The sequence below is a fragment of the Aquarana catesbeiana genome, linkage group LG01 (genome assembly GCF_042186555.1).
Source record: "Aquarana catesbeiana isolate 2022-GZ linkage group LG01, ASM4218655v1, whole genome shotgun sequence".
Classification (NCBI taxonomy): Eukaryota; Metazoa; Chordata; class Amphibia; order Anura; family Ranidae; genus Aquarana; species Aquarana catesbeiana.
The window spans coordinates 45,512,310-45,528,725 of NC_133324.1; the positions used below are offsets into that span (position 1 = coordinate 45,512,310).

The window sequence follows — 16,416 nt, forward strand, 5'->3', positions numbered from 1 at the left end:
TTTTGCTGTAACGGATTATATTGTATTTACTGGTGTTTGGCTTCAATTTGTTAGTTTATTTAAATCTGCTAGTACATCTAATACCCCCCCCCCCCCAGACTGACAATGCTGCTGTCCAAAGGTGTCCCCTGTGCTTCTTCATCCAAAGTGGGGACACCAATACAGGGGGTGTGTTACTGGCCAGATCACCAAGTGAATACATAGGGGGGAAAAAACCTGAAAAGAAAACGAATGCAGCCACCGCATCTAATGATTGGTAAGCTGCAATATATAACATTTTTGGTTTTGGGTTAATTCTTCTTTAAGCAGGCATGTCTAATAAATAGAGTAGTAGTGTCTGTCTGTATTCAGCCAGTGCTTAATTGATAGGTGGCGCTCTTGCATTTGGTTTCCATAATTCCAGCCTGATTGCTTCCTCCTGCAGGGAGGAGTCTCTGGCAGTAGAGGGGAGAGGCACTAGGTTAGTGCTGCTTTCCTTCCAGGCCTGCTGACCAGGGGGGGGGGCTACACATGTGTTAGGGCAGTTCCTGGTGAAGGTCTGGAGCTATCCTGCCTGGAATAGAAGAAGCTATACACAAGCTGGAGTGCCAGGAGAAAGAAACTCTGCAGGTGAACCTGTCTAGGATAGATGTGAGCAGCTGCAGAATGGATATCTGATACCCTCAGCTCTCTCTCTCTCCTTGATCAATCGCTGCCAAATAAAAACTAGTTATTTGTTAAAGTGATTGGTGCCCAATATCCTACACCCCCCACCTATTGGCATGGACTCAGCCCTGGGGTGAAATGCTGTCTCTGGGGGTGCTTAACTTACCTGGGGGGGGTTCAGGGGGTGCTACAGAAGGAAGGAAGGAGGGGAGGGAAAGAAGGGAGAAAAGAAAAGAAGGGAGAGGATGAGCAGGAACAAAAAAAAAGAAAGGGAAGAAAGGAATGAATGAAGAGAAGAAGGAAACAATAGAAGGGAATGTGGGGGGGGGGGTGGAAGGGAGGGCTAAAAGAAAGAGAGGGAAGAAAATGAAGAAGAAAGGGAAGGGAAGAAGAGTGGTAGGCAAGAAGGCAGGAAGGGAGAGAGGAGGGAAGGAAAGAAGGAAGGAAGAGTGGGGGGGGGAGAAAAAGAAGGAAAGGAGGCAAGAAGGGAAACAAAGAAGGAAGAGAGAGAAAGACAGATGAAAGGAAGGGACAGAAGAAGGAAATAATAGAGTAGGGAGGGTAAGGAAAAGAGGAAAGCAAAAAAGGAAGTGGAGGAAGAAAAATAGGAAGGAAGAGAAGGTGGAAAATAAGGAAGAAAGGGAAGGGAAGAAGAGAGGGAGGAAAGAAGGCAGGAAGAGTGGGGGGAGAGAGAGAGAGAAAGAAGAAACAGTGGGAAGGAATGAAAGAAGGCAGGGAGGCAAGAAGGGAAATAAAGAAGAAAGGGAATGAAAGACAGGTGAAACGGAAGGAAGGGAAGAAGAAAACAATAGATGAGGGGGGAGCAAAGAAGGAAGTGGAGGAGGAAAAAGAGGGAAGGAAGAGAGGGAGGAAAATGAAGAAAAGGGTAAGTGAAGAAGAGAGGGAGGAAAGAAGGCAGGAAGGGAGAGAGGAGGGAATGGAAGAAAGAAGGAAGAGCAGGAGAGAGAGAAAAGGAAGGAAAGGAGGCAAGAATGGAAACAAAGAAGGAAGAGAGAGAAAGACACATGAAAAGGAAGGAACGGAAGGAGGAAACAATAGAGGAGGGAGGGGAAGGAAAAGAGGAAAGCAGTGGTTAGGAATGAAAAAAGGAAGGGAGCCAAGAAGGAAAATAAAGAAGTAAGGGAGAGAAAAACAGGTGAAAGGGAAGGTAGGGAAGAAGGAAACAATAGAGGGAGGGGGGAGCAAAGAAGGAAGTGGAGGAAGAAAAAGAGGGAAGGAAGAGAGGGAGGAAAGGTGGCAGGAGGGGAGAGAGGGGGGAATAAAAACAAGCAAGGAAGAGGGGGAGGAAAAGAAGGAAAGGAAGGAAGGCATACAAGGGAGGGAGGGATGGAAGGAAAGAAGAAACAGTGGGAAAGGATGAAAGTAGGAAGGGAGGCAGTAAGGGAAACAAATAGGGAAGAGAGAGAAAGAAATGAGGAAGGGAAGGATGGAAGGGAGGGAAGTAAAGAAAAGAGGAAAGGAAGGGTGGAAGGGAGGAAGATTATTTTCTGAAAGGGAATTTTTCACTTCCATAACTTGTTTAAATGAAATTACATTTAGAAAAGGAAAAATGAGGGAAATTATGTTTAAAGCCAAAGTCTAGGTAGGATTTTTTTATAGCATAGTTACCCTTGGTCCAGTTTGGGTCAATGTAAGAATGCATACCTCATACCTAACTGATCCCTGTGTAAGCAGCAAATAATTATAGTAATTGCAGCTGCTACAGTGATAGCAGCAGTCTTGGGTCCCGTGCCAAGCTGGAGAGGCAGTTTGGCGACATTATCATCTTCACCTCGTGTAATCAGAGAACAGCCTGTATTCATTGAATTAAATACATTGCTTTCTCTAAATGGCGGCACTGCCAAGCGGGCACGGGACCTGGAAGGCTGCTGCTATCATAGCAGTGACTACTACAGTGATGTGCAGCTTAAAGAGGGATCTGTCAGGTATTAGATATGCATACTTAGGCTTCTTGCACACAGATGCCTGAAAACACCACATTTTTAGGCATTCAGGTGTTTCTTTTGAATGATCTAAATGCAGCCCATTGTTTTTAATGGTCCTGTACATACAGAAGCGTAAACCTGGGCTGAGTATAGATCAGTAAAAAAAAAAACAATACAGCAATCTGCATTGCTGGACAGTATTTTCCGCGCGTATACATGCATATGCCACAGCCCAAAGGTAAGCTACGTAGAAGAATTTTTACATATGTTTATGCGTATGCGTGAAAACTCACAAATGCGCGCATTTGCTATATAGTCTATTTTCACGTTTTCTTACGCAGGGACTTTCTGCCAAGAATCTGATGTTCATACATCAGTACCATATTCATGTACATTGGTCTAAGCTGGATCAATATAACAATGCTAATAAATCCATAGCTAAGCTTTGTCCTTGCATTGTTGTTTCAATGGAATTGTTTGCAATGCAATCCGAGATACGCACCTTCGTGGTTATGCAGGTGGTTAAACCAAAACTCAACCGACCGGATGCTAAGAAAAAAAGAAAGCAAAGAAAAGTGATGAGTCCAGTTGATTACATTCTCAAGGGGTCATCCCAAATGGAACAAAATCATTTAAATACGTTTCTAAAGTTTGACCTGTACACCAAATCTATAAGACTTACTTAAGAAGCCCAAAGATGAAGGCGTTGAATCGCAGACTGTGATTGGACAGCTCAGAAAACTGGTTAACCTTGTGGCACAAAGTGTACAGCAGTTTGGTAGAAGGACCTGGGGAAAAGCATAATATGTTCAAGTTCTAATACATTATCCTAAGTCTGAATTAATAAAAAAAAGAAAAGTTCTGATATATAGTAAATATTATTTTATTTATTACCGGTACCTATATAGCGCCGTCAATTTACGCAGCGCTTTACATTTTATATCATATTGTACACTCACATCACTCCCTGCCCTCAAGGAGCTTACAATCTAAGGTCCCTAACTCACGATTCATACATACAGATACAATGCCTTGAAAAAGTATTCATACACCTTGCAAAATTTCCAAATTTTGTCATGTTACAACCAAAAACATAAATGTATTTTATTGGGATTTTATGTGATGGACCAACACAAAGTGGCACATAATTGTGAAGTGGAAGGAAAATGATAAATGGTTTTCATTTTTTTTTACAAATAAATATGTGAAAAGTGTGGGGTACATTTGTATGGCGCCCCCCGGAGTCAATACTTTGTAGAACCGCCTTTCACTGCAATTACAGCTACAAGTCTTTTTGGGGATGTCTCTACCAGCTTTGTACATCTAGAGAGGGACATTTTTGCCCATTCTGCTTTGCAAAATAGCTCAAACTCTGTCAAATTGGATGGAGAGCGTCTGTGAACAGCAATTTTCAAGTCTTGCTACAGATTCTCAATGTGATTTAGGTCTGGACTTTGACTGGACCATTCTAACACATGAATATGCTTTGATCTAAACCATTCCATTGTAGCTCTGGCTGTATGTTTAGGGTTGTTGTCCTGCTGGAAGGTGAACCTCCGCCCCAGTCTCAAGTCTTTTGCAGACTCTAATGGGGCGTACACACGGTCAGACTTTTCGTCTACAAAAGTCCAACGGACGCCGACGGACTAAAGCTGGCTGGTAATTCGATCGTGTGTGGGCTTCTCCGGACTTTCAGCGGACTTTTTCAGCCTCAAATCCGACGGACTTTAGATTTGAAACATGCTTCAAATCTTTACGTCGTAACTACGACGGACCCCGAAATCCGCTCGTCTGTATGCTAGTCCGACGGACAAAAACCCACACTAGGGCAGCTATTGGCTACTGGCTATGAACTTCCTTATTTTAGTCCGGTGTACGTCATCACGTACGAATCCGTCGGACTTTTGTGTGGTCGTGTGTAGGCAAGTCCGTTCGTTAGAAAGTCTGCCGCAAGTCCGCCGAAAGTCCGCCGGAAGTCTGTCGGACAGGCTGTCGGACTTTTGTAGACGAAAAGTCCGACCGTGTGTACGCCCCATAACAGGTTTTCTTCTAAGATTGTCCTGTATTTGGCTCCATCCATCTTCCCATCAACTCTGATAAGCTTCCCTGTCCCTGCTGAAGAAAAGCATCCCCACAACATGATGCCGCCACCACCATGTTTAACAGTGGGGATGGTGTGTTCAGTGTTAGTTTTCCGCCATACAAAGTGTTTTGCTTTTAGGCCAAAAAGTTCTATTTTGTTCTCATCTGACCAGAGCACCTTCTTCCACATGTTTGCTGTGTCCCCCACATGGCTTCTCACAAACTGCAAACGGAACTTCTTATGGTTTTCTGACAACAATGTCTTTCTTCTTGTCACTCTTCCATAAAGACCAGATTTGTGGAGAACACGACTAATAGTTGTCCTGTGGACAGATTCTCCCACCTGAGCTGTGGATCTCTGCAGCTCCTCCAGAGTTACCATGGACCTCTTGGCTCTTCTCTGATGATGCTCTCCTTGCCCGGCCTGTCAGTTTAGGTGGACGGCCATGTCTTGGTAGGTTTATAGTTGTGCCATACTCTTCCCATTTCCGGATGATGGATTAAACAGTGCTCCGTGAGAAGTTCAAAGCTTGGGAATTTTTTTTTTATAACCTAACCATGCTTTATACTTCTCCACAACTTTATCCCTGACCTGTCTGGTATGTTCCTTGGCCTTCATGATGCTGTTTGTTCACAAAGGTTCTCTAACAAACCTCTGAGGGCTTCACAGAACAGCTGTATATATACTGAGATTAAATTACACACAGGTGGACTCTATGTACTAATTAGGTGACTTCTGAAGGCAATTGGTTCTACTAGATTTTAGTTAGGGGTATCAGAGTAAAGCGGGGATGAATACAAATGCACACCACACTTTTCACATATTTATTTGTAAAAAAAGTCTGAAAACCATTTATCATTTTCCTTCCACTTCACAATTATGTGCCGCTTTGTGTTGGTCTATCACATAAAATCCCAAATAAAATAAAGTGCTAACCCCTCTGTTACCCACAACATTCAGGGAAGGGTGGGCAAAGGGGGGGGGACCTCACTGGATTTATCCATAAAGTGTGCATGTTGGTGTGTGTGTAGCCATGACTTTTCTCCTTAGTTGTGGGTAAGGAAGGGATAGGTTAAATCCCTTATTGGTTTACTTTTCGCTGCCTGTGCTCCACTGGGGAGATTTCACTTCACTTCCTGTCCTGAAGAAGCGATGGGAAGTGAAGGGAAATCTTTCCAAAGCGATGGGGAAACTGGTGTCCCCAATGGAAGGTTTCCCCTTACTTCTTTTTCTGGTAACATCTGTAGAATTTTAGATTTTCCATCAATTTCTGTCTCGGTGACAGTGGTCACCAGGGTCAGTTGTAGTGCACATGCACAAGATGGGGGTGCATCATGATGTCATGCCGCTCGTCTCGCGCATGTCCCATAGGACAATAGCCTTTGTCTGTTTAAAGAAGAAAAAAAAAGCCATAAAGTGGTTGTAAACCTCAAACATAAAATCTGAACAAAGCATATCCCTCTATAGTGTGCACTTGTCTCAATCCAGAGCACTAAGTGTCATTTCTGTCTGCTGCTTCCTTCCTCTGCTAACAGCATGAGCCACTTCTGACAAGTTTTCCTGACACCAAGAGATAAATGGTGACAGGGGAGGGACCTCCAGCTGATTCACAGCCTCAGCTCTGTTCCTGTGTGCTGTGTGGAGGGGGGGTGTGTACCTTCCCTCCAATCAGCTCTCAGAGCTCTCCGCACTGAGCTCTGCAGAGGGTAACTTCAGCTCCCCGCCCCCTTTTTTTCTGACAGCTCAGAGATGCTGTATAAATTCTGCACTTTAAACTGATGAAGAGAAGAGAAGAGAAGACTGCAGATAAACAAGTACAACGTATGTAGGAAGATGAGTTTAATCTCTGTGTATCACCTGAGGCCAGTCACTGGGTCCATGTAAGGGTTTACAACCACTTTAACCCAAAAATCTCAGTGAAGGCTTTTTTTTAACCACTTCAGCTCCAGAAGGATTTACCCCCCTAATCACCAGGCCATTTTTTGCGATACGGCACTGCGTACTTTTAACTGACAATTGCGCGGTCGTGCGACATTGTACCCAAATAAAATTACTGTCCTTTTTTCCCCACAAATAGAGCTTTATTTTGGTGGTATTTGATCACCTCTGCGGTTTTTATTTTTTGTGCTATACACAAAAATAGACCGACAATCTTGAAACAAAAAAATAAAAAAACTATACTTTTTACTTTCTGCTATAAAACATATCCAATAAAAAATGTAAAACACCAAATTTCTTCATCAATTTAGGCCAACGTGTATTCTGTTACATGTTTTTGGTAAAAAAAAAATCCCAATAAGCGTATATTGATTGGTTTGCGCAAAAGTTATAGGGGGTTCTTTACTAAAGGCAAATCCACTTTGCACTACAAGTGCAAACCACAAGTGCAAAGTGCACTTGAAATTGCACTGAAAGTGCACTTGGAAGTGCACTCGCTGTAGATCCGAGGGGAACATGCAAGGAAAATAAAGAAACAGCATTTTAGCTTGTACATGATTGGATAATAAAATCAGCAGAGCTTCCCCTCATTTCAGATCTACCCCACAGATTTACAGCGACTGCACTTCCAAGTGCACTTTCAGTGCAATTTCAAGTACAATTTGCAATTGTAGTTTGCACTTGTAGTGCAAAGTGGGTTTGCCTTTCGTAAATAACCCCCATAGCGTCTACAAACTATGGGATATTTTTATGGAATTTTCATTTATTTTATTTTTTTTTACTAGTAGTGGCGGAGATCAGCGACTTATAGCGGGACTGCGACATTGTGGAGGACACATCGGACACTAAGTGACACTTTTGATACTTTTTTGGAGACCAGAGACTCCATTATGGTGATCAGCGCTAAAAATATGCACTGTCACTACACTAATGACACTGGCAAGGAAGGGGGGTTAACATCAGGGGTCGATCAAAGGGTTAAATGTTTCCCTAGGTGCTTCCTAACTGTGTGGGGGAGGTGCTTTAACTGTGGGAAGACAGAGATCCGTGTTCCTGCTTAGCGGAAACACAGGACCTCTGTCTTCCCTACTAACAGAATGGCAACCTGCCTTGTTTACATAGGCAGACCGCTGTTCTGCCTCTGTCGGGAATGATCGGCGAGTTCCTGGCGGACATCGGGTCTGCTGGGACCCGTCGCTCGGCTCCTGCTGTATTCAATCACAGCAGGAGTGAGCCACAGGTGGCGCGATAGCAGGCCACCGGCGGCGCAGGTGCGCGCCACAGACCCAGAAGTGAAAATCACGTACCTGTACGTGTATTCGCGCAAAAGTACATATACGTAGGGCAGTCGGCAAGGGGTTAAACAGAGGAATGTAAAATTGTACATCACATGCATGAGATGAGCCGCGTGATGTCATGTGTTCCATTTCACACCTGCAGATCACATCAACACTGTGAGATCTCATGAAATCTTGCAGATTAGGTACAAGATCTCCCTGAAGACACTTGGGGCATTGCCTTGCTGAGGGCATCGGTGCAGCCCAGGCTACATATCAGTATCTCCAGGGAAACCAGGTAGTGAACATAAGAAAGGTGTGTATTTAAGAAATTTGAAAAGAGTATATGGGATTTTTAAGGTGGCAAATTTTATCTTCTGAAGAAGAAAATTATCAAGGCGAAACATGTAGAGATGAAATCAGTCAGCACATGTATTAGTACTGTAATATCAATATTTACTCTTTGTATGTCTGTTTTTATTGTTTTAATAAATTTCTACTTTTATACAAAATAATTTTTATAAAAGTAGAAATGTATTCAAACAATAAAAACAGAGATACAAAAAGTAAATATTGAAATTACAGTACTAATACATGTGCTGACTGATTTCATCTCTACATGTTTCACTTTGATAATTGGCTTCTTCAGGAGATAAAATTAGTATCAGGCACAATAAGCACTAGAAGTAAACAGAATTTTTAGAAAAACAGAACAATCAACAATTACAACAATATCACAATATATGAATATATATACAAATTAGAAAAAATTGAAGAAGCATTTTTTCAGTCGACAAATGTTTCTTCAGTTTTTTTTCTAATTTGTATATATTCATATACTGTAATATTGTTGTAATTGTTGATTGTTCTGTTTTTCAAAAAATTCTGTTTACTTCTAGTGCTTATTGTGCCTGATATCAATTATATCTCCTGAAGAAGCCAATTATAAAGGCGAAACATGTAGAGATGAAATCAGTCAGCACATGAATTAGTACTGTAATATCAATATTCACTCTTTGTCTGTTGCTATTGTTTGAATAAATTTCTACTTTTATAAAAATTATTTTGTATAAAAGTAGAAATGTATTCAAACAATAAAAACAGAGATACAAAAAGTAAATATTGAAATTACAGTACTAATACATGTGCTGACTGATTTCATCTCTACATGTTTCACTTTGATAATTGGCTTCTTCAGGGGATATAATTGATATCAGGCACAATAAGCACTAGAAGTAAACAGAATTTTTAGAAAAACAGAACAATCAACAATTACAACAATATCACAATATATGAATATATATACAAAAATTGAAGAAGCATTTTTTCAGTCGACAAATGTTTCTTCAGTTTTTTTTCTAATTTGTATATATTCATATACTGTAATATTGTTATAATTGTTGATTGTTCTGTTTTTCAAAAAAATCTGTTTACTTCTAGTGCTTATTGTTCCTGATATCAATTATATCTCCTGAAGAAGCCAATTATAAAGGCGAAACATGTAGAGATGAAATCAGTCAGCACATGTATTAGTACTGTAATATCAATATTTACTCTTTGTTTGTCTGTTTTTATTGTTTGAATACATTTCTACTTTTATAAAAATTATTTTGTTCTAATTTGGCACCTTAAAAATCTCATATACTCTTTTCAAATTTCTTAAATGTTTTGGGATGTGGTGCTATATTCTCTACATGATAGGCAAAATACCTTTTCTCCATAAGAAAGGTGTGTAAATAAAAAAAAAACGAAATTGCTTTGACATGCATTGGACACAACTGCAGTATATAAATACCAATGTATTAATGAAATGAAATCATGAGGAAAATGAAAAAAAAAAACAAAGAAAAAAATCATAAAAAGTCACAAATACAAAAAATAAATAAATAAATACATTTAGAAAAACCTAAAAAACCTCCATTAAAAATTCAGCTATTGACCAAGAGTTGGTATTATGATTATAGCCATTAATCTTTGCATCGTGGGTGACTGTAGGAATCATATATCCAGAAATAATTTATTTGGAATGTTCCAGATGTTGTACAACCTCAAAATGAAAGAAATCTTCAAGAATATAAAAAAAAAGAACTGGTTGACTTTTATAATAAGATTACCCAGCTGTGTGGAGGCCTCCACCACCCTCCAGGGCACGTTCCTTCTCTGGCCAATGATGACATCCAGGACCCAGGGCTTGAGGCCGTCACTTAGGATGTCCCTGATGGCCGGACACAAATATTTCAGAATCAGGTGTCCAATATTCGGACTGACGGAGCTGTTCCCCAGCTTGGCCTGAACAAGAGAAAGAGGAATAATATCTTTTTATAGTTCAGCTCAATGGCAAACCATTTTGGGTCAGTTTTATTTTAGATTCATAAACTGTTTTATATCTGTTTTTTTTTTTTTTTTTTTTTCGGTGGGTATAATCTTAGTTTTACATACAGTATCTCACAAAAGTGAGTACACCCCTCACATTTATGTAAATATTTTATCATATCTTTTCATGTGACAACATTGAACAATAGACACTTTTCTACAATGTAAAGTAGTGAGTGTACAGCTTGTATAACAATGTAAATTTTCTGTCCCCTAAAAATAACTCAACACACAGCCATTAATGTCTAAACCGCTGGCAACAAAAGTGAGTACACCCCTAAGTGAAAATGTCCAAATTGGGCCCAATTAGCCATTTTCCCTCCCCAGTGTCATGTGACTCGTTAGTGTTACAAGGTCTCAGGTGTGAATGGGGAGCAGGTGTGGTAAATTTTATCGCTCTCACTCTCTCATACTGGTCACTGGAAGTTCAACATGGCACCTCATGGCAAAGAACTCTCTGAGGATCTGAAAAAAAGAATTGTTGCTCTACATAAAGATGCCCTAGGCTATAAGAAGATTGCCAAGACCCTGAAACTGAGCTGCAGCACTGTGGCCAAGACCATACAGCGGTTTATCAGGACAGGTTCCACTCAGGCCTCACCATGGTCGACCAAAGAAGTTGAGTACACGTGCTCAGCGTCATATCCAGAGGTTGTCTTTGGGAAATAGACATATGAGTGCTGCCAGCATTGCTGCAGAGGTTGAAGGGGTGGGGGGTCAGCCTGTCAGTGCTCAGACCATACGCCACACACTGCATCAAATTGGTCTGCATGGCTGTTGTCCCAGAAGGAAGCCTCTTCTAAAGATGATGCACAAGAAAGCCCACAAACAGTTTGCTGAAGACAAGCAGACTAAGGACATGGATTACTGGAACCATGTCCTGTGGTCTGATGAGACCAAGATAAACTTATTTGGTTCAGATGGTGTCAAGCGTGTGTGGTGGCAACCAGGTGAGGAGTACAAAGACAAGTGTGTCTTGTCTACAGTCAAGCATGGTGGTGGGAGTGTCATGGTCTGGGGCTGCATGAGTGCTGCCGGCACTGGGGAGCTACAGATCATTGAGGGAACCATGAATACCAACATGTACTGTGATATACTGAAGCAGAGCATGATCTCCTCTCTTCAGAGACTCCAGGGCAGTATTCCAACATGATAACGACCCCAAACACACCTCCAAGACGACCACTGCCTTGCTAAAGAAGCTGAGGGTAAAGGTGATGGACTGGCCAAGCATGTCTCCAGACCTAAACCCTATTGATCATCTGTGGGACATCCTCAAATGGAAGGTGGAGGAGCGGAAGGTCTCTAACATCCACCAGCTCCGTGATGTCGTCATGGAGGAGTGGAAGAGGACTTCAGTGACAACCTGTGAAGCTCTGGTGAACTCCATGCCCAAGAGGGTTAAGGCAGTGCTGGAAAATAATGGTGGCCACACAAAATATTTGGGCCCAATTTGGACATTTTCACTTAGGGGTGTACTCACTTTTGTTGCCAGCGGTTTAGATATTAATGGCTGTGTGTTGAGGGGATAGAAAATGTATAGTTATACAAGCTGTACACTGTATAATAAAATATTTACAAAAACGTGAGGGGTGTACTCACTTTTGTAAGATACTGTATGTGATCCTGCGCACGGCTGCCGCCCTGTAAAAGTGCTATGGGACGCTCAGCAGAGGTTTAACACCAAATAAGAAACCTGAGTTATAACAATGTAACATCCCCTCCAGGAGCAGATCCTGGGTGGGGGGCGGGGGGGGGGGGTCTGTGTTTCTGGAAGTGAGGAGAAGTCTCCCCAATGGGGGGGGTCAATGATATCTATAACCAGCCCCTCCCCCCACCCCATAAATAACATTTTGGCTGGAGTTTTATGTTATAATGAGGATGATGAGCTGGGCTGGATGCGGTGATGACGGTTACCTGACGCATGGAGCCAGTCGGGTCATAAAATGTTTTGTGGTTTGTGGAATCCGTACCTCTCCGGACCCATCAATATGTCTCCCAGTCATTATACAGAATAAATAACCCGTATGGCTCACTGAGTCATTAAAGAAGAACTGCAGTCTGCTCACATAATTTGTAATAAAGACATCTTTTCCATTCTGAAGCTTCTCTCAAACCACTTTGCATATTATTTTATATACCGTATATACTCTAGTATAAGTTGACCCGAATATAAGCCGAGGCATCTAATTTTACCACAAAAAACTGGAAAAACTTATTGACTCGAGTATAAGCCTAGGGTGAGAAATGCACAGCTACTGTAAGTGGAAAAGAGGGTCAACAATGCCCATTTGCAGCCTCACTGTGCCCATTTGTAGCCATAGGTCCCCCGAACTTCAAACTCGGTAGTTAAGGGTTCCTAGATGCCCCCCTAGCTGCAGCCAAAATTTGGGGTCTCTGGATCCAAAGGGTCCTGAAATGACATTGCTGGAGATGGACATAGTTGACCGACTTTGGGGCCCCGTATCTCGGGGCCACTTGGTACTAGGAATCCCAAATTCAAATATCCATATCCAAAGCTGGGGTTCCTAGCACCAAGTGGCCCCGAGATACGGGGCCCAAAAGTCGATTCGGAAAATGTCCAGCACTTTTCTGCAGCAGAGAATGACATTTTCTGAACCAACTTTGGGGCCCCGTATATATTGTGGCCACTTGATGCTAAGAACTCCTTAGATATGTTGTAGTGCTAGTTCCTCTGGGTTTGCACACCAAATCTGGGGTTCCTAGCACCAAGTGGCCCCGAGATACAGGGCCCCAAAGTCGGTTCGGAAAATGTCCAGCACTTTTCTGCAGAAGAGAATTTTCTGAACCGACTTTGGGGCTCTGTATCTCGGGGCCACTTGATGCTAGGAACCCCAGATTTGGATATGTTGTAGTGCTAGTTCCTCTGGGTTTGCACACCAAATCTGGGGTTCCTAGCGTCAAGTGGCCCCAAGATACGGGGCCCCAAATTCAGTTCGGAAAATGTCATTTTCTGCTGCAGAAAAGTTCTTGATTCGAGTATAAGCCAAGGGGGGCACTTTCAGCACAAAAAAAAAGTGCTTAAAAACTCGACTTATACTCCAGTATATACGGTATACTGTGATGCTGTATATGTCAAATATGCTGCAGAAATCTCCCTCCACTGAATCTGGCTGCAGCCATTTTAACTGTGGGCAGCTGAAACTGCTGCCTGTTCACTTCCTGGATTTACACAGACACACACAGAGAGGGTTACCAACTTATATATAATGTGTCCTGGTTTCAGGTGAACAAAAACCCGGACACATGATTCCAATCCCGGTCTGTTCGGGTGAATCACGGACAGGTGGCAACCCTACAGACACACCTTCATCTCTGCAGCCCTCATTGGCTCTCTTATCACACCCCCCCCCCCCCCCCCCCCCCCGGCAAAATCTCATCAGAGTAAGCCGTGCATGATGTCATAAGCCTAGGCTATTGACCAGACAAGAAACAGGAAGTGGGCTGTATAAGGTATTTACGGGCAGAAAAAAATGTTTGAGGGCTCATTTACACTTGCTTCGGATTCAACTAGGCTTCGGACAGGCTTTGTTAAAGCTCTCTGAATGCCAGTCAAAGCTCCTGTCACTAAATAAAATGGTTAGCTTACAGTCCTGTTTACATCTTGCTTTTGCTTTTCTTCAAAAATTATACCCCATGTAGCTTTAGTGGTGCTTCAAAGCCTCATCAAAGCCCCACCGAAGCCCTATCGAAGCTCTACCAAAGCCCCACCAAAGCCTCATCAAAGCCCCACCGAAGCCCTATCGAAGCTCCACCAAAGCCTCATCAAAGCCCCACCGGAGCCCCTTTGAAGCTCCACCAAAGCCCCACCGAAGCCCAATGGAAGCTCCACCAAAGCCCCACCAAAGCCTCATTGAAGCCCTACCGAAGCCTCATTGAAGCCTCACCAAAGCCCCATCAAAGCCTCATTGAAACTCCACCAAAGCCCCACCGAAGCCTTATCAAAGCCCGTCGAAGCCCCACCAAAGCCTCTTTGAAGCCCCACCGAAGCCTTATCAAAGCCTCACCAAAGCCCCACCGAAGCCTTATCAAAGCCTCACCAAAGCCCCACCGAAGCCTTATCAAAGCCTCACCGAAGCCTCACCGAAGCCTCATTGAAGCCCCACCAAATCCTCATCAAAGCCCCACCGAAGCCGCACAGAAACCCCATCGAAGCCTCATCCAAGCCCCACCGAAGCCCCTAACCATTTTATTTAGTGAAAGGAGCTTTGACTGGCATTCAGAGAGCTTTAACAAAGCCTGTCCGAAGCCTTGTTTTGAAGCAAGTGTAAACTAGCCGTTACTATCCAAAATTAAAACAACAAGGGCAGAAGATTTAATAGATGGAAAGATGAAAAAATGACTGAAGTTCCGCTTTTATGTTGTTTATGGACAGGAAATGTCTTTGTGCGCTTAATGAGAATCTAATCCGCTTCATGGCCCCGGCTCATTATTGTGTTCTTTAATCTGCTTATATTTTGCCTTCCTTGCTTCCTCCTCTCCTACTCCTCATCTGCATTTTAATTACGCTTTTAATATAAAACCTTTCCGCTTTCATTACATACCTTATTTTAGACCCAATGATGTCATCACTGGGTCTCTGTGCTTCTCTAGGCAATGCATGCAGATTGTGGCTGGTGGGAGGGGCCAGCAGGGGGCTGTACATAGCTTCCCGGAAACATCACAGCACCCTGAGCCTCAGTACTGCTCTAAGGAGCTTTCAGTCCTGATAGCAGCAGTGGGCGGGCTCTTGGGAGGAGTTATGCAAATATCAAAATGCCTTGATGGGTGGGTGTCAGCCTGGAGGAGGGGGCGTTGCTGGACCAAGGTAGGTAACGCCCACATGAGTTGCTGGGTCTGAACAATTGAAAGAACTGAAATCAAGTGAATGAAAGGGGCGGGGTCAGGGACTGTCAGGCTGGGGTCTAAATCGCTAGATGATGCTGGATGTCCTCCAGTCAGTGACAGTCCCCAATGAAAGGGGCGGGGCCAGGGACCGTCAGGCTGGGGAGGAAAGCGCTAGATAATGCTGGATGTCCTCCAGTCAGAGACAGTCCCCATTGTGAGGGGGCGGAGCCAGGGACCGTCAGGCTGGGGAGGAAAGCGCTAGATGATGCTGGACATCCTCCAATCTATGATTTAGCTGGGGGGGTGTCAGACCTTTGCAGAGATAACACTGTTTCCACCCACAGAGCAGGGCTCCTTCTCTGCACCTTGCTGGCAGGGGACAGGCTTATCTACTCAGGCTGTGACTGCTTTCTAAAGAAAACGAACTGATAGATTTTAACACTGAAAATTCAATTGCATTTTAATACATAATAGTTTGAAAACTTTAGGCTTAAGGGTGTTGGCTCATTACCTTTACTCCGGGGTCTCGGCTTGTGCCAAAGTGAGCCACAATCAGATCCACGGCAATATTGACGGCCTTCACCAGCCCTGGGGAGACAGGAAATGCATCGCAAAGTCAATAATACCACGAGCATTAATTACCGCTGAACTAACGCTGATCTGCAAATATTGTCATGTGTATTCTTCTGGAACCGTGGTGTGCTTTGTGTATTCCTTCCAGATCTGGCCAGTAATCCTGTATGAGACTTCCTCTAATAAAGATCTCCTTCCTCCTGCTGGTGATCCCTCTAGGGAAATAAAGATCTATATAGAGGAATCAGGACCTCCTTCTTCCAGCTGGTGACCCCTCTAGTGATATAAAGATCTATATAGAAGAATCAGGACCTCCTTCCTCCAGCTGGTGACCCCTCTAGTGATATAAAGATCTATATAGAGGAATCAGGACCTCCTTCCTCCTTCTGGTGATTCCCCTCGTGATATCAAGATCTATATAGAGGAATCAGGACCTCCTTCCTCCTGCTGGTGATCCCTCTAGTGATATAAAGATCTATACAGGGGAATCAGGACCTCCTTCCTCCTGCTGGTGATCCCTCTAGGGAAATAAAGATCTATATAGAGTAATCAGGACCTCCTTCCTCCTCCTGGTGACCCCTCTAGTGATATAAAGATCTATACAGGGGAATCAGGACCTCCTTCCTCCTGCTGGTGATCCTTCTAGAGATATAAAGCTCTATATAGAGGAATCAGGACCTCCTTCCTCCTCCTGGTGACCCCTCTAGTGATATAAAGAGAGGAATCAGGACCT

The 16,416-nt window shown here is 43.2% G+C and overlaps 1 protein-coding gene across 5 annotated transcripts in view; it reads right to left on the reverse strand.

Moving 5' to 3' along the window:
- Positions 1–16,416, reverse strand: part of RUSC2 (RUN and SH3 domain containing 2) — a 98,992-nt gene that overhangs the window by 15,087 nt on the left and 67,489 nt on the right. For all 5 annotated transcript variants that reach the window (XM_073618166.1, XM_073618167.1, XM_073618162.1 and 2 more), the window contains 4 exons: positions 15,622–15,698; positions 10,004–10,178; positions 3,274–3,379; positions 3,094–3,140 (listed from right to left, as the gene is read on the reverse strand). In XM_073618166.1, the coding sequence (XP_073474267.1) occupies positions 3,094–3,140; positions 3,274–3,379; positions 10,004–10,178; positions 15,622–15,698 (405 nt within the window). The remainder of the gene's footprint in view (positions 1–3,093; positions 3,141–3,273; positions 3,380–10,003; positions 10,179–15,621; positions 15,699–16,416) is intronic.